Below are 18,449 nucleotides of genomic sequence, written 5' to 3'. Positions count from 1 at the left end.
GCTTTAGAGCACAAAGTCTATTCTGATGTGGTCATCTACTTTTTTCAAATCTAAGAAGTTGACTACTGTGTCTGTCTATGCCAAGGAATGGAAGAATTTCCAACTTTGCTGCGATCAGGAGTGTGTGGAGCCATATTCCACTCCAGTTTCAGGGCTGCTTGCCTTTTTCCAGGCAGGTCTTGACAAGGGCTTTATAGTGGCTTCCCTTTGAGTCCAAGTTTCTGGGCTCTCTTGCTTCAGAGCTCGGGACCATAGCCGGCTGCAGTTATATTCTCTCGAAGAACGCAGAAAAGGGGTGACATGATAGACATTCAAATATCTTATGGGCTGTATTGAGGTGGAGGAAGATATCTTCTTCCTTACGGGTCCCACAACAACCAGAGGGCATCCGCTCAAACTCAATGGGGGGAGATTTCATGGTGACATCAGGAAATACTTCTTTACCGAAAGAGTGGTTGATCGATGGAATGGTCTTCACGTCAGGTAGTTGAGGCCAGTAACACACTCGACTTCAAGGGACGATGGGATAAACATGTAGGTTCACTCCGGGGAAATGCTTAAAAAAGAGGGTTCTTGTTGAGGAAGGGTTATTGGAGTGGGTTCGCTCCGGGAAATTCTCAGAGGGAGGGTTCTTGTTGAGGGAGGGTTCTTCGAGTGGGCAGACTTGTTGGGCCGACTGCCCTTTTCTGCCATCATACTCTGTTTCTATAGCCCTTCGCTTGCGTCTCACCCTGACGTGGCTAGATTTCGGAAAGGTGCTCTTCGCATTAGACCTCCGCTTAAACCGCCGTTCCCTTCGTGGGACCTTAACTTGGTTTTGTCTGGCTTCACCAAAACTCCATATGAGCTTCTGAAGGGTGCTTCTCTCTTGGACTTGACATTCAAGACAGTTTTTCTGGTCGCCATTACCTCAGTGAGACGTGTCTCGGAACTCCAGGCTCTGTCTTGTAGACAGCCTTTCCTGAGGATTTTGGAGACGGGGAGTTATCTCCAGATGGTTCCTTCATTTTTGCTGAAGGTGGTATTGGCATTAAATGTCAATCAGGAAGTGCGTTTGCCTGTTTTTCAACTTACTGGTTCTAGGAAACGGGATCACATTTTGAAGAAGTTCGATGTGCGCAGATGCACTCCCGCTTCCAAAGCCATCATTTCCAGATGGATCTGTAAGGCCATTTTGTCAGCCTACATTCTTTGCGGTAAACATTCTCCTGTTTTTGTTAAGGCACATTCTACCAGGAGTAAGGCCTCCTTGTGAGCTGAGACTCAGGTTATCTCCCCTGAGGAGATTTGTAGAGCAGCTACATGGTCCACTCTGCACACATTTGCCAAATTTTACAGAGTGGATGTGGGTCCTCAGTCTTGAGGGTTGGCACAGTCAGCCCAAAGTAGCTTCTTGGGACTGCTTTTGTAGATACCACATGTCTAGAATGTCTCACCTATTGCACTGAAAAAAGAAATTGTCCCTACCTTGATAATCTTTTCCAGTAGAGGTAAGACATTCTAGACTCCCGCCCTGTCCTTCTTGCACCTGCCTACTGTCTTCTTCTGTTTATGCTTCTCCAAGTTGTTTCTTAGATGCCAGTCAGCCCTTTGTGCTGGGTAGAATTCTGTTTATATATTTCTGATGCATGCTGGGGTCTTTCCTGAGCTCCTTTGATTAATTTGTTCGCTGTTTGTTTTTGAGTTTGGGATATTGCTTCTTTGAGCAGAAGAGTTTTTTCTTAGGAATTTTCCTGTTGGGGCCTTCCTTCTGACACACTTAGCCTCTGCGGAAAAAAGAAGTTGTGTCAGAAGGAAAGCTATGTGGCCAGTGTGAGCAGCATGTGTCAGTCGCACTGCTCGCTGACAGTGAAGATAGGCCCTTTAAATGTATGCAGAAAAGAGGTTTTGGAAGTTTTTAGTTGGTGGGGCTTGGGATCCCCACCAGTTACCTCATAGATGTGCTACCACTGGGTGGGCCTGGGTCCACCTGTGGCTACACTATTGATATGTTTAGGGGTGCGGTGCCAGGGTTTCATTGATTAGTTAAAGGGGTGTGAGAATCGGAAAAAGTTAACCTCTGCTCTCTAGCTATTTGCACTGAGATACTTTGTAGTATTTATCAAATCACTTGTTGGTATGAGCTTTATAGATTACTGTTTACAGTAGGCTTTATTAGCAGTTCCAGCTGTAAAATTGGCCACTAAACATTGCACATCATGAAATTATATGCCCTTGGAGGCCCACTTAGGACTTAACTACCTGACTTTTGAAAGAAATTAACTTAGCCATTTGAGCAGGTCCTTGGCTCACTGGCCATTCCCCTAATTCTAATGGAGTTGGGGGGGGGGGGGGGGGATCCACTATGGTTTTACTTCTGGCCATGATCTAGGATTCTTGTGAAAAATGTTGGAATGTATAGCTTGAGGCAGGGGGCATGTGGCATGTGGCGGGTGTTGTGATTTTGATAGGATTGGTGTAGGAATATGGATATTAATTATTGTATTGATGGGATACAGGAGTATGGGGTTTGTGGTTTAACATGCTGTGTTAACTCATATTTAGGATGTAGTCCAATTTGGGTTTCTGCAATTAAAAGTAATTGGTAGATTATGTCACTTGGTGGAACATGTGTCGCCTTACAGCTAAATATAAAAGCTTTATAGCGGTAAAACACAAGTCTATGAGATCATACTTCAAAATTTGGAGCCCGGTCAACTCCTTCTGCAATATAGATTGACATTCAATTGTTGAGTGTTGACGATGATGTCTACAATAGAACCAGTTACTCCACTTTATGGCTCATTTCTCGATACAACTATTTGATGTATAGCTCTGGTGTCTCTCTGTGCTCTGGATATTCTACTGCAAATTGTGCTGATATTTTCTTATGGATAGGCTTGTTGTATTATACATGTAAACATGCTCTTTTCTGATTACTTCTCTTAGTGCAACTTGTCTGTATCTTGCCTTGTTACCGTTTTTTTGTACTTTTTTTGTATGTTAAAATCAATTTAAAAAATTTTGAACTTAAAAAAGTAATCAATCAAATATAGGTAAATTGATCTAATGAAATTTACTGCCTTCTGCCACCTGAATATGTCTAGGTGGACTGAGAGGAAGTGTTTCCAGGGTAAGTTAGGGAAACTGGGAGCATGGATTTGGTTGCTCAGTCTATGCTTGGCGTTTTCCAACAACTTTTTGCTCACAGAAAAAGCAGCTGCAAAATCTTCAGGTGTCATGTACCTAAAGAAAGCAACCCAAGTAGCTTAAACATTTAGCCACAAGGTACATGTATGCAAAAGTGCTCAAGGACTTTGCAGCTGCATGGGCTGGTTGAAAATAACATTCCCCCCTCTCCCCAGATGGGTGAGCTTGTAGCAGAATGACAAGTTCGTGAAATAATGCAAGTGTGAACATTGTCCCATTTCTTCTCTTCCCAGCCATCTGATGATGATGATATTCCTGCAGAGAGCAATATTAATGAAGCCATAAGTTCTCAACCAGAGGATGTCAGCTCACAGCAAGAGAGTGCTAAGGAGGAGCACAACAGTAGTACTCAGGTCACAAGTCATACTTCAGAGCCTCTGATAAATGAAGATGAGCCCAGAACACAAAGCGGTGAATTGAAAAGGTAACAGCAAAATACTGGAAGGAGTTGTTCATGTTAGATTGGAATGCTGTTTATGAGTCTTGAATGTGCTCATAGTGCAGAAGTAGTTTTGTGGTTAGAGCAGTGGACTGAGAACCAGTGAAGCCCAGTTCAAATCCTACTGCAGCAACTTGTAATCTTGAGCATTGTCTCGGTTACAAGTTTAGATTTTAAGCCCTCTGGGGACAGTGGGCTAGATTCACAAAGCAAACCGACTGCTGGGCACAATGGACCCCTGGTCTGACTCAGCAGAGGCACTGCTTATGTTCTTATGTGTACCGATCGGTTTGCAAGCCCTTTGTGACCCGTTTTCCCTCTGACCTGATTCACTAACCTGTGTAGCGATCCCATCCCGATCCGTGCATGCAAATGAGGGGAATCGGCATGCAAAGCAGGAAGGACGCGATTCACTAAACTTTTCTCCTGACACACTGACAGGCTGGCCAATCAAGAACAAGCGACTGGTGAGGACCAGTTGCTTGTATAAAAAACTCTACTCGGAGTACTGCCTGCCCCAACTCTTCTCTCTCTGGCTGCCCCGACTCTACTGCCTGCCCCGACTCCCTCTGCCTCCCACAACTCTCCTGCTCTCTGCCTGCCCCGACTTTCCTGCTCTCTGCTGCCTTTCCACGCAGTGTGAGCCCATGGTTTTAAAGCGGGGCTGCACTGCGGGGAAGGGCGGCAAAGAGCAGGAGAGTCAAAGATTGCCCATCTCCTGCCCGACCCGACACCCCCCTGTACCTAAAAGTTGGGAGCAGTGGGGTGCTCAGTCCCTCCTGCTCCGTAGGACTCCAGTGGTGGGAACAAGAGGAACCGCAAAGTTGTCCTGCTCCTTCTCCGCCATGCCTGATGCAATGCCGGTCTTAGGCCCTGCCCCATTGCATCATGTGATGCACAGGGAGGAGCCTAAGGCCCTGATTGGCTCAGGCACCTCGGCTCCTCCCCCTTGGGCTGCTTCTCCTGTCACTACTGTCAGGTCTCTCCCCGACTCAATCCGATCCGTGCAGTCGGTTGGGGGTGTGCCTCCGATCACCTCCATTTGCATGAAGATGATTGGTGAATTGATTGGCCTACCTCCACTAACACACGGATCAGACACAGATCGAAAGGTTAGTGAATCTAGCCCAGTGTACCTAAATGTAACTCTTCTTGAGCTACGATTGAAAAAGGTGTGAGCTAAATCTAAAATCCTTCCTTTCCTTTTCCTTACCCTTTGAATCTTCATTGGACAAAGTATTCACATTTGCTTAAGGAAGAAATGAGGCTGTGAAGGAGATGGTATTGCTAGCTAGCTTTTTGTCGAGTGGGATGTTGCACATCATGACAATTGTCTTCTTTTGTTTTTCCTGTCTGATGATATGTATAATGGTAATCTGTTTACATCAGGGAAAAGCAAGATCTCTATTTGACTGGAAGGCAAACATGATGTAATGCATGATCAGTGAGCCCAGAGGAATACAGAGTATACATTATATGTGATTATTATTCTTTATTCTTATATACCGCCATACCCAGTGAGTTCTAGGCGGTTTACATCAATTAGCAAATGATCTGCATTGAATAGCAGATTTACAACAAAATTAGAGGTAGGTTTACAAAATTAGAATCAGATTTACAGCATTGAATAGCAGATTTACAACAAAATTAGAAGTAGGTTTACAAAATTAGAAGCAGATTTACAGCATAATTAGAAGAATTTTTGACAGAAAATTGCAGGCCGAATTACGATAAATTACAGTGATTTGCCGCAGTCAGCCGTGAAGTTACAGCGATTCTTAACTGTCTGCACAGAGGGCAGGTTTACATCAATATTACAGAAATTGCAGGTTTGACCGAGCTAGGTAGGGGAGGTAGAGGGTGGGGGAGGGAGGGGGGGACTGGTGAAGGAGGAAGGGGGCAGCGGTGGGGTAAGTGTCCTGTGAGGTGAATGGGTTATTAAGGGTCGTGTTTGCTGAAAAGGTACGTTTTTAGTAGTTTTCTGAATGATAGGTAAGTGGGGGCCTCGAGTATCATCTGTGCTAGCCATGGGTTCGACTTGGCTGCTTGGAAGGCAAAAGTTCTATCCAGGAATCTTTTGAGAGGGCAGTGTTTAGGCGAAGGGAAGGCGAACAGTTGAGTTCTCCGTGATGTCCTGTTGCTGCAGTAGAGGTTAAAGTGTGTGTTTATGTAACTTGGGGAGGAGCCGTTAACCGATTTGTAGCAGAAGCATGCAAATTTAAAGAGGATTCTAGATTCAAATGGTAGCCAGTGTAGTTGGTGATAGAAAGGGGTGACATGTTCCCATTTCTTTAGGCCAAAGATGAGGCGCACCGCGGTATTTTGGACTGTTTTTAGTCTCCTGGTAGTTTTCTTAGTGGCGTTAAGGTAGATGATATTGCAGTAGTCGAGGATGCTGAGGATGGAGGACTGTACAAGTAGGCGGAATGCATTGTCATAGAAGTGTTTTTTTATGGTGCGAAGTTTCCAAAGTACCGAGAAGCTTTTCCTAATTATGAGGTCGGTATGGTTATCTAGAGATAAGTTTTTGTCCAGCGTGACTCCCAGAATTTTTATGGTCGGATCAAGGGGGAAGGTCTTTCCTTTTAGTTGAATTGTGGTTTCCTTAATTTTATCTTTGGGGGAGGCTAGAAAAAATTTTGTTTTGTCTGGGTTTAATTTCAGTCTGAATGAAAGCATCCAGAGTTCTATCTGGTTGAGAGTGTTTGAGATGTGGTCGAGTAGTTCTTGTGAAAAGTTGGTTAATGGAATGGTTATTGTGATATCGTCTGCATAAATGAAGAATTTGAGATTTAGGTTGTGTAGGAGTTTACCTAGTGAGGCAAGGTAAATGTTGAATAGGATGGGGGATAAGGGGGAGCCCTGTGGGACCCCGCAGGTGTTGTCCCAGCAGTATGAGAAAGAGTTATTCTTGAGTACCTTGTATGATCTATTTTGTAGGAACCCCTGAAACCAATTGAGGACCTGGTCTGAGATGCCTATGTGCGCTAGGCATTCCAGGAGAATGGTGTGGTCGACCAGGTCGAAAGCACTGCTCAGATCGAGTTGTATGATCAGGGCACTTGAGCCTTGACTGAAGAGTGTGAGGAGGTGGTCGAGAAGGGAGGCTATGATGGTTTCAGTGCTGTGGTCCGCCCGAAATCCTGATTGGTTGTCACTTAGAATGTTGAATTTTTCAAGGTATGCGGAAAGTTCCGCTTTTACCAGCCCTTCCGCTATTTTGGTAAATAGTGGGATACTGGCGATCGGCCTATAATTAGAAGGGGAGTTTGGTGGTTCTTTCTCATTTTTTAAAATTGGGGTGATCATTATTTGACCCTGCTCCGATGGGAAGTTACCTTTGGATAATAGGTAATTAACCCATGTCATCATTTTTGCTTTAAAATGGGGAGGGGCCGTTCTCATGATTTTTGGTGGGCATGTGTCCAGATGGCAGTAGGAGTGAGTATACTTGTTGTAGTAAGTATTGAAGGTTTGCCAATCGGTTACTGCGAACTGTTTCCAACTAAGGTCGACTTTGGCTCCCGGGTCTGGGTTTGGTGGATTCATGTCTGTGAGGATGGGGAAGAGCTCGAGGGGGTTGGGGCTGGCTGGTAGAGTTGTTCTTATTTTTTGGATCTTGGTATTGAAGAAGTCAGCCAGGGTGTTGGCGGTTAAGGTGGCTTCTTCGTGTAGGTTTGTGTAGGTTTCTATGTTGTAAAGATCATTGACCAATCTGAAGAGGTTATTGCTATTGGTTTTAGGATTACCGATTTTGTTGGAGTAGAATTTTTTTCTTTTTTCACTAGTGAGGGTTTTGTACTGTTTTAATTTTTGTCTCCATGCCAGTCTGTGTTCTAGCGTTCCGGTTTTTTGCCATGATCTTTCGGCTTTTCTGAGGTCCTTCTTGCATTGCAGCAGTTCAGAATCGAACCAGCCTTCTTGGTTGGGGTTTCTTATTCTGCGGGTTTTTTTGGGGGCAATCTCGTTTAGTATATTGGTACTATCTTGTATCCATGAGGTCATGATTTGTTCCGTATCTTCTATTGGATTGGTGTTGATTTCGAAGTGGGACCAGAATTCCATTGGGTCAATCTTTCCTCTGGTATTGTGGGTTTTGACTGTTCTTGTTTTTTCGCTTTTAGGGGGTTTAAGTTGGCATCCAATGGTGAAGCTACATAGGCGGTGATCGGACCAAAGGGAGTCTGACCAGTTGCCTTGTTTCCAATAAAAAGTGGGATTGGTCTGTTCCTTGGAGGATAGAGTTACCAGGTCTAACTGATGTCCTCTTTGGTGGGTTTTGATCGGGGGGTGTTTGTCAAAGCCTAGTTGTGAGAGCAGTGACCAGAAGTCCGCGGTTTCAGGTTGGTCAGTTTGCTCGAGGTGTATGTTGATGTCCCCACACAGTAGGTTGTATGGGCTTGTTAGCGAATTGGTAAGAAGTAATTCAGCAAAGTCGTCTTTGGTCGTGGTCCATTTTTTGGGGGGTATGTAAAATAGAGTGATGGTTAGTGAGGAGGGCAGAGATGTTGATGCTAGGGCGATGGTTAGCATTTCGGAATTAGGTGAAGAGGTTGTGTTAAGAACGGAAGCATTGAGATGGTCTCGGAAGATTATTGCTAGTCCTCCTCCTCTTCCCCATGTTCTGGCTAGGGAGAGTATCTTGAATTTTGGTGGTAGACAATCTTTAATAATGATGTCTTTGTCTGAAAGCAACCAGGTTTCTGTGAGAAGGACGAAGTCAGGGTTGTTTTCAGTTAGCCAGTCTTTGATTAGTGTGGATTTATTCCTCATAGATCTGATATTCAGGTAAAAGCCCTGCAGGGACTGGTGGTTGGTGTGATTGGGTGGGGAGTAGTGGGAGTACGCCAGTTTTTTTAGGGTTCTTAGTTTTTTTTGGGTGGGACTTGGTCGGTTTGTAGTGGTGGGGGGGGTTGTTGGGCAAGTGGGCGTGTGGGTGGTCTTGTGTGGTGTGGAGAGTGTATGTAGTGGTTCTGGGTTGTACTGGATAAGTAGTAGTACACTAGAAGTAGTATTAACGATATCCTGTTCATGCCATAAATACCCTTTCAGGGAGCATTTCAAACCATATGATTTTTGGGTTGCCTAAGATGGGTTGTTGCTTCAATATTAAACAACTTAATACAGTAGTTTTTAAAATGTAAAATAAAAGTAAATGTTTATGATATAACATTAAAATCAGCAGACTTTAGAATTTAGTTTTATCTGGCTTAGATGTCTATTCTTTAAGCTGCATTAGAAGCAGTAGGTAAATATTTAGAGTTGTATCCCACTTTATCACTATTTCACATCCTATAAGGTGTGCTAAACCCAGCCATGGCTGACCTCCAACATCCACTACCTGCGCTCATGTGCCTGATCTGCTGAACGTCTTTGACTTAAATCCCACACACATGCTGACTTCATACACTTCAAATTCCTGCTGACATCCTTCCAGTCTGCCATTTCACTTTCCAAACAAGAGTACTATACCCGTTTAACTCATTTTTTTTTTTTTTTTTTTTTTTTTAGTTCTAACACTCACCATCTCTTTGCCACACTCAGCTGTCTACTCAAAGTGCCTTCACTCTCCCCAGACATTGGCAAAGTTCTTCTATGACAAGGTTCACAAGATTCACATTGAGTTCTCAATCAGATCACCTCTTTCCCCCTCCCCCCTCCAGCTGTGCATTCTGCCAACCTCCCTTCAACCCCTGCCACTTTTTCCCCCTTTTCTGAAATCACATCTTCTCTCCTCTTCCAAACCCACTGCCTGCTTCTCTGATCCAATTCCCACCTATCTACTCAGTACTCTCTCTCCCATTGTCATCCCTCTTATCTGTTGAATCCTCACTCGTATCACTCGCCACTTTAACTATTCCTGATATCTTCAAACATGCTGTGGTTACACCTCTCCTCAAAAACCCCTCACTAGACCCCACATCTCTCTCCAGCTATTGCCCCATCCCCCTCCTTCCCCATCTTATCTAAGCTACTTGAACGTTCTGTTCACCTCCGTTACCTGGACTTCCTTTCATCTCAAGCTATTCTTGACCCACTTTAATCAGTCTTTTGCCCACTCCATTCCACAGAAACTGCCCTTGCTAAAGTCTTTAATGACCTGTTTCTGGCCTGATCCAAAGGCCTCTACTCTATCCTTATCCTTCTTGATCCTTGCTGCTTTCGATACTGGTGATCACCACCTACTCCTTGATACACTGTCCTCACTGGGATTCCAAGTAGAGAGCTGCACGGGAACGGGGACGACGGGAATCCCGCGGGACCCGCGGGCATCCCGCGGGTTCCCCCTTCGGGTCACAGGGATCCCGTGGGGACGCCCCTAGGGTCACGGGGATCCCGTGGGGACGCCCCCTAGGGTCGCGGGGATCCCATGGGGACGCCTCCGAGGGTCGCGGGGCTCCTGCGGGGCTGGATGTACTCAGTCGCGCGGCTCTTCTTCTCCCTACCTTCTCTGCTTGCAGCACAGAGCCGAACGGAAGTCTTCCCGACGTCAGCGCTGACGTCGAAGGGGAGGGAGGGCTTAAACAAAGCTTAAACAAAGCCCTCCCTCCCTCCGACGTCAGCGCTGACGTCGGGAAGACTTCCGTTCGGCTCTGTGCTGCAGGCAGAGCAGGTAAGGAGAAGGAGAGTAGCCTCGCGGTTCGAGTGGCTACCAAGGGAGGGGGGCGGTCCGCCCCGCCCCGGTTGCAGCACAGCCGGCCAGGTCCCCTTACTTTTGTGGCACTTCCCCGACCGACCGATAACAGCCTGGGTCCGACAATCCTCCCTGCCCTGTAGCCGCGAATCTAAATTACCTTCTTACAGCAGCTGTAAGAAGGTAATTTAGATTCGCGGTTAAGGGCAGGGAGGTTTGTCGGACCGGGGCTGTTGTCGGTCGGTTGGGGAAGTGCCACAAAAGTAAGGGGACCTGGCCGGCTGTGCTGCACCCGGGGCGGTAGAGAAGGAGGGGGGAGAAGGACGCTGAAAGGCCATGGTGAAGACAGGAGGGGGGGGAAGGACTCTGAAAGCACTTGAAGACAGAGGAAGGAGAAGGACGCTGAAAGCACATGGGGGAATACAAAGGGGGTGGAGAAGGACGCTGAAAGGCCATGGGAAGGGCGGGGGGGAAGGACTCTGAAAGCACTTGTGGAAGACAGAGGGGGGAGAAGGATGCTGAAAGCACATGGGGAAGACAAAGGGGTGGAGAAGGACGCTGAAAGGCCATGGGGAAGACAGAGAGGGAGAAGGACGCTGAAAGGACATGGGGAAGATGGGGGGGAGAAGGACACTGAAAGGAAATGAGGAAGAGAGAGTAGGGAGAAGACGCTGGCAGGGAAGAAGACAGATGCCAGACTATGGGGGGAGCGGAGAGAAGAAGATGGGTGCCAGACCAATTTGGAAGGGGGAAGAAAGGGAGAGGCACAGTAACAGAGCAAATGGAAGATGCAGAAGGAAGAGAGACAGTGGATGGAAGGAATTGAATGAGAACATGAGGAAAGCAGAAACCAGGCAACAAAGGTAGGAAAAGAATTCTATTTCTTTTTTTTTTTTTTTGCTTCAGGATAAAGTAGTATATTAGTTGTGTTGATAAAAATTTATAAACATTAGAGGCTCTGGTAGAAACCCGTTTACAAAGTATGTATTCTTCCCAATTAATATTTTCAAATTAATAAAGTCTTTTTGCTTATTTGTAAATGGGTTTCTACCAGAGCCTTTTAATTCAGTAGCATAATTAAATGAAATAACTATTTCTGAAGTTTATAGGGACGGGTGGGATTCCTCGCGGGGACGGGTGGGGATGGAGGGGATTCCTCGCGGGGACGGGTGGGGACGGAGGGATTCCTCACGGGGACGGGTGGGGACGGGTGGGATTCCTCGCGGGGACGGGTGGGACTTTGGCGGGGACGGGTGGGATTTCTGTCCCCACGCAACTCTCTAATTCCAAGGTTCTGTTCTTGCCTGGTTTTCTTTCTATCTCTCCCATCACACTTTCAGTGTATGCAATGATGGATCCTCCTCCACTGCTATCCCGCTGTCTTTCGGTGTACCTCATGGAGCTATCTTGGGACCTTTCCTTTTCTCCATATGTACCCACTCCCTCAGTGCACTGCTCTCCTCTCATAGTTCTCAGTATCACCTCTATGGTGATTCCCATATCTACCTCACCATACCAGATATCTCTCTAGGAATCCAGGCCCGAGTCTCAGCCTGCATGTCCAACATTACAAACATATTGGAAAAAACTTCCACCCCTTACATGGACCTTTTAGCATGTCAAATCTATTCCACCGCACTGAAAAACTCACTAAACTGCATGCTTTGTTATATAACACCGGGAAACTGGGCCATGGTTAGATCCGAATTTGAAAACTTCATATACCAAAACTCACTTACAGCAGCACACAATCTTATCCTAGGAGACCTAAACCTTCATCTTGAAGACCATTCATCCAAGCCAGTAGACAATCTACTTTCTTTCCTCAATGCCCTATCCTTCCAAATTTTAAACCCATGAGAAAGGACACCAACTGGACATTGCAGCCTTCATGACCCATCAAACATCTACTTCAGAAATTCAAACGTATAATGGAACCTGGTCCCCATCCCTCTGGTCAGACCACTACACTTACACTTCAACATCATCTGGACCAAAAACAAATCCAAACCAATATCCAAAATAGTAACCTACACATCACGCAAACGCATCGAGCCCGCCATTTTCTGGTCAAAAGTAGACGAAACAATCCAAGAAGATAACCCCAAAGACTTCATTTCACATTGAGGCTATTTGAGCAACAACATCCTTGATGAACAAGCCCCACTTCGAACCAAAACCAGAGCATGCAGACGATCAGACCAATGGTTCGACGAAGAATTACTCCTACTCAAGAGACAATGTAGACATCTGGAAAGAAAATGGAGAAAAACCAACCAAGATCACACAAAAACCGCCTGGAAAAAAATTAACAAACAATACAAACTTCTATTAAAAGAAAAGAGAAAAAAACATTACACCAACCTAATAGGCACGGAAACCCAAGACACCAAAAAACTATTCCAAATATTAAAAGATCTAACTAACACCATACCCTATTTGACCACTAACAATAACTCTTCCCCTTCAGCCTCCCTCCTAGCTGAACACTTCAAGAATAAAATTACAAACACCAGAGCTACTATCATTAGTAACCCAACCCACCTACTCGAAGTCACAATACTCCCCACAGAAAATGAATCTTGTGCTGCAGACAGATCTTGGTCCCAATTCCCTAAGATACATTGGACCGAATTCAACAAACTCTACAATAAGTACAGCCACACATCATGTGAACTCAACCACTGCCCGCCATATCTCCTGTCATCAGCGAGCACTAAGTTCCGTACCTTACTCCTACATTGGATACAAACCATGCTCACAGATGGCATTTTCCCGAATGACCTCAGCGAAATCATCATAAAACAACTACAGACCGTTCAAAACACAGCCATCAGACTCATCTACTCTCTTAGCAAATTTGACCACATCACTCCCGCCTATGTAGACTCTCACTGGCTTCCGATAAAAGCAAGATCTCAATTCAAATTCTATTGTCTTCTATTCAAAGTAACCCATGGTACTGCCCCCAGCTACCTAAATAACCGCCTATACCGCTACCGCTCACCCAGATCAAGGAGAACTCAGAACCTATTCACCTTCCCTCCTCATAATGGTACCCGACGGAAGAAACTTTACGACAGCCTACTAGCGACACAGGCAGCGAAAATTGACCCCACCATCACCAAACTGATGATCAAAACAACAGACATCAAAGTGTTTCGAAAAGAAATCAAAACAGTTCTATTCAAAAAACACGTCCTTACTTACTAATCTTCTCCCACTTGTACATGCTTTCTCCCCCGTGAATAACACATAAGTCAATCCCTCGAACCATACCTACCAAAAAATATCCAGATTCCTAAATAAGCATCTACCACATGTATCCAATAAACTTCTTCCTTCAATGTTAGGTAATCTTCTTCTGTTACCCGAATATATTGTTATTCTTCACTGTATCCTGTAAGTACTTGAATCTTTACTATATAATTCCATCGGATAAATTCAGATATCTTCTAATTTGTAATTCTCAGCTGTATCATGGAATGTACATGAATCATTGTTATATAATTCTCTCGGTAATGTCCAGATATCTTCTAATTTGTAATCCGCTTAGAACCGCAAGGCACAAGCGGAATAGAAATCACTAATGTAATGTAATGTAATCATCACCCCAATCTTAAAAGGCTCAAAAGGACCAACAGACCTCTCATCCAACTACAGACCAATAGCCTCAATACCTCTATATATCAAACTAACAAAAGGATTAGTAGCCAAATTCCTCACCAACTATCTCGAGGACCATAACTTACTCCATCCCACGCAATCCGGCTTCAGAACTAACTTCAGCACAGAGACACTACTAGGCTCCCTTATCGACACAGCAAGACAACACCTCAGCATTGGAAAAAAATGCTGCTCATACAGTTGGACCTGACGGCGGCATTTGACCTGGTAGACCATAACATCCTACTGCAAATCTTGGACTCAATAGGCATCTCAGATAAAGTATACTCATGGTTTGAAGGTTTCTTAAAATCCAGAATATACAAAGTAAAATCAGACAAAGAAAAATCCAAACCTTGGTCCAACCCCTGCGGCGTTCCACAAGGATCCCCACTGTCCCCTACTCTCTTCAACCTATATACGGCCTCTCTTGGCGTTTACCTGAACAAACAAGGCCTATCCTCTTATAGCTATGCTGATGACATCACCATCCTCATTCCTTTCGACCAACCAATGCTCTTAATGTCAGACACACTACACAGAACTCTAGCTACAGTTACGACTTGGATGGAAGACCACAAACTGAAACTCAACCCAGACAAAACTAAATTCATCCTCCTAGAAAATAACAAAATTCCAACCACAACCAACTTAGAAATCAACTCTATCAACTACCCTTTGCAAACCACCCTAAAACTTCTAGGTATGACTATTGTCAGAGGCTGCACCATGCAACCACAAATTAACAAAACAATACAGAAATCTTTCGCAGTTATGAGAAACCTTAGACAAGTCCGAAAATTCTTCGAACAAACACAATTTCAGCTCCTAGTACAATCTCTAATCCTAAGTATCCTAGATTATTGCAACATCCTCTACCTCCCCTGCCCTGCAATAATGATTAAACAACTACAGACAGTTCAGAATACAGCTCTGAGACTCGTCTATTCATTGAAAAAACATGATCACATTACTGAGGCATTCATCAATTCTCATTGGCTTCCAATCCAGGAAAGAATACAATTTAAATTCTACTGTATACTATTTAAAACTATAAATGGAGACAGCCCAACCTACCTAAACGACCGCCTCATCCAAACCACCTCTACCAGGCATAGAAAAAACACACACCCCATTCACTTACCCCCCAATCAAAGAAGTAAAACGGAAAAAAACTATACAACGGACTACTGGCCACTCAGGCAGTGAAGATAGACAACCAAGTCTCCAACCTATTGACAACAACCCCAGACTACAAGATGTTCAGAAAGGAAATAAAAACTATACTCTTCAAGAAATCCCTTAATAAAGCTTAATACCATGATAAAGCTTAACCCCCCTCTTACCATCCCCTCCCTAACCCCAGATCCTACTTTTCCCTCTCTTGGAAACCTTCTCTGATCTAACGTTGTAACCCTTCTTCCATAACTCTTTTTGTAATCCGCTTTGAACCGAAAGGTAATGGCAGAATAGAAATCTGTAATGTAATGTAATATAATATATAGTAATAATGTAATATAGTGTGTTCTAAAACCACATCCTATGACGTCTTATACTGAAGCTCTAAATGTTCATTTGGACAAAGCACTCGTATGTCCTCAACAGATCAATGAAATAACCCCAAGGGAGAGAGGCATCAGAATTCTTAGTAACTAATGGATCATAGGACATCCTATAACACACAGTTATTCCAGATACCGATCGTTATGTTCCAGCTTTTAATCCTATGACTCTCAACCTTTATTCATCCTTAATTTCTATACCAAAAACATTGTATAATCTCAAAGCAAAATGTTTTTCTCTTTTCAGTTTTTTTCTTGAGATCCTCATCTAATAAGCCCTCTCATTGTTAATAGTTAATTGGCTGACTACTTTTATCCTTCAGGACTCCAGCACTAGACCAATAAAAACTCTTGATGCTGTACAGCAAACGTCAACTATTAATACTTGCTAGCTGGGCATTTCAGTATCTCAGACCTGCTTCAGGGGATTCATGTCACCAGATAATCTAAATTTTAAAAAACATTATTCTAAAGTGAAGATCTCACAAATCCTTTCCCAATTTTTAAATTATCTCAACAACACTTACCACCAGTACGTCCAAAGGAATGTCACTCACTCAGGCAAACACAAATTAAAAAAGGGGGAAAAACAGCAAAAAATATGACACCAGTCATAATACTCACAGTGGAACAATGATGACAGCAATATCCATACATACCGATGTCAAGACAGCTGATAGCATAACGCATGCCAAAATTCTCCTTTTCAAAAGAACACATCTTACAACAAACCTGCAATTGACACATCCCCTAGCCAATGACTAATAGCTTCAACCCCTCATTCCCCATTACTCTTTCACGTTGTCCAAGGACAATCAACACTACCAAGCAGAACTATGAAACCCCAAACACACCGGCCCAACATCTCCAACTAAACCCAGTGGCTCCACACATCCATGATGAGAAGAAATCAAAAAAGGGAAAAATAAAAACATAAATCCTAAGCAAAAACTCTTTTTTAAAAGAAAATCTACATGGATATAAACAAATAGGCTCAGATATCGCACTCTTGATTCAAACAAGGTACTTGTGACCTGGATTGGCCACTGATGGAAACAGGATACTGGGATGGATAAAACATTAGTCTGACCCAGCATGGCTATTCTTCTGTATTAATGCCTATTGAGAAATTTAGATTATAGAATCCATTTATTAATGTCTGCTGCTCCTTTACTATAGTGCTGTGCTAGGGCCATGTCATCTTTGCAGCAAAGCTGCTGATCTGCACAAAGTCTGGTTCATAGTCATTCGTGCGCGGGACTTCGGCGCGCCGACATTGCAGCGCAGACAATTCGGGGCAAGACCCCAGCACGCCTCCTAAAAAGTTACTTTTAAAGAGCTCTGACACAGGGTGTGGGCGGGAACCCCCCCCAGTTTACTTCATACTCTTGGCACAGCCATTGTGGGGAGGGGTTGGGGGGTTGGAACCCTCCATTATAGAGTAAACTTAACTTTTTCCTGATTTTTTTTTTTTTTTTTTTAGGAAAAAGTTAAGTTTTCTCTATAATGTGGGGGGTTGCACATCTCCCCAACGGCAGCGCAAAGAGTATAAAGTGTGTGTGGGGGGGTGATCCTCCCCACACCCCCAGTCGGAGCTCTTTAAAAGTAACTTTTTAGGCGGCGTGCTGGGGTCTTGCACCGAATTGTTTACGCTGCAATGTCAGCGCGCCGAAGTCTCACGTGCTTTTGTCCCGTCACCCAAAGTATAGCTGGTTCAAGTTCAGATTCTACCTAGAATTGCATTGCAGCAAAATGCAATCCTGAGCACCCACAGAGAAACATAAATTGTAAGTCTAGATTTTCTTCCAGGTTCCAGATATACTAGGTGTGTTTGACTCCATTTAAGGCTGCAATGGGCAACTTCACCATTGGGTAACAAGCAAACATTTGTCCCAACACATGTTAACCCCTCCTCCCACCTGACTATTTTCAAACCAGAGAAAATTGCTTTATTTAAAGGCCTGCAGATGGATGTTTTTCAAGCCAGCTAAGTTTGGGAGGCATCTGCTAGGCTGATAGGGTTGAAAAAAAATAAATCTTTAGTATCTTTTTACGTTTTTCTTTAAGTATCTTGGATTACCTGAAAATCATATTTTCAATTTATGTAGTGTCCCAAAAGTTAAAGGAAAGAAAGCAAAGGAAATGAAGAAAGCCGCCAGGCAAGCAGAAGTACCAGAGCAAAATGAAGAGGTATGGTATGTGAAAAATGGGACTGTGCAGAATAGACATGGTTTAGTAGGCATTGTGGTCTGTAGTGGGTTTGGGAAGCTGACATTTATCAGGTCTTGTATTAACCATTGTCTGGAGGGTTCTTGGGAAATCTCTTTATTCCTTTTGAGAAACCTGCAGGGTTAGAACCAAGGAAGACTGTGAAGACCTGCAAAGGGACTTAACTAGATTGGAAGACTGAGCAAGAAAATGGCAAATGAGTTTTAACACTGAGAAATGCAAAGTCATGCATGTAGGGAAAAAGAACCCGATGTTCAACTATAAAATGGGGGGGATCATTGCTGGGGGCGAGCAACCTTGAAAGAGACCTGGGGGTGATGGTGGACACAACATTGAAAGCATCAGCACAGTGTGCGACAGCCTCAAAGAAAGTGAACAGAATGTTGGGTATCATCAAAAAGGGTATCACGACCAGGATGAAGGAAGTCATTTTGCCACTGTATCGGGCAATGGTGCGCCCACATCTGGAGTACTGTGTCCAGTACTGGTCGCCGTACCTCAAAAAGGACATGGTGGTACTTGAGGGAGTCCAGAGAAGAGTGACAAAGCTGATAAAGGGTATGGAAAACTTCTCATACGCTGACAGATTGGAAATGCTGGGGCTATTCTCCCTGGAAAAGCGGAGACTTAGGGGAGACATGATAGAAACCTTCAAAATCATGAAGGGCATAGAGAAGGTAGACAGGGACAAATTCTTCAGGCTGTGGGGAGCCACAAGTACAAGGGGGCA

General features: G+C 44.2%; 1 protein-coding gene across 2 annotated transcripts in view; it reads left to right on the top strand.

The window, feature by feature from the left end:
- The window catches only part of DNAJC21 (DnaJ heat shock protein family (Hsp40) member C21), an 88,982-nt gene that overhangs the window by 56,594 nt on the left and 13,939 nt on the right, over positions 1-18,449 (top strand). For both annotated transcript variants that reach the window (XM_033932987.1, XM_033932980.1), the window contains exons 10-11: positions 3,423-3,613; positions 17,599-17,680. In XM_033932987.1, the coding sequence (XP_033788878.1) occupies positions 3,423-3,613; positions 17,599-17,680 (273 nt within the window). The remainder of the gene's footprint in view (positions 1-3,422; positions 3,614-17,598; positions 17,681-18,449) is intronic.

Source organism: Geotrypetes seraphini, chromosome 1 (genome assembly GCF_902459505.1).
Source record: "Geotrypetes seraphini chromosome 1, aGeoSer1.1, whole genome shotgun sequence".
Lineage (NCBI taxonomy): Eukaryota > Metazoa > Chordata > Amphibia > Gymnophiona > Dermophiidae > Geotrypetes > Geotrypetes seraphini.
The sequence above is the reverse complement of the archived record's forward strand: the minus strand, read 5'-3'. Positions and strand labels throughout refer to the sequence as shown.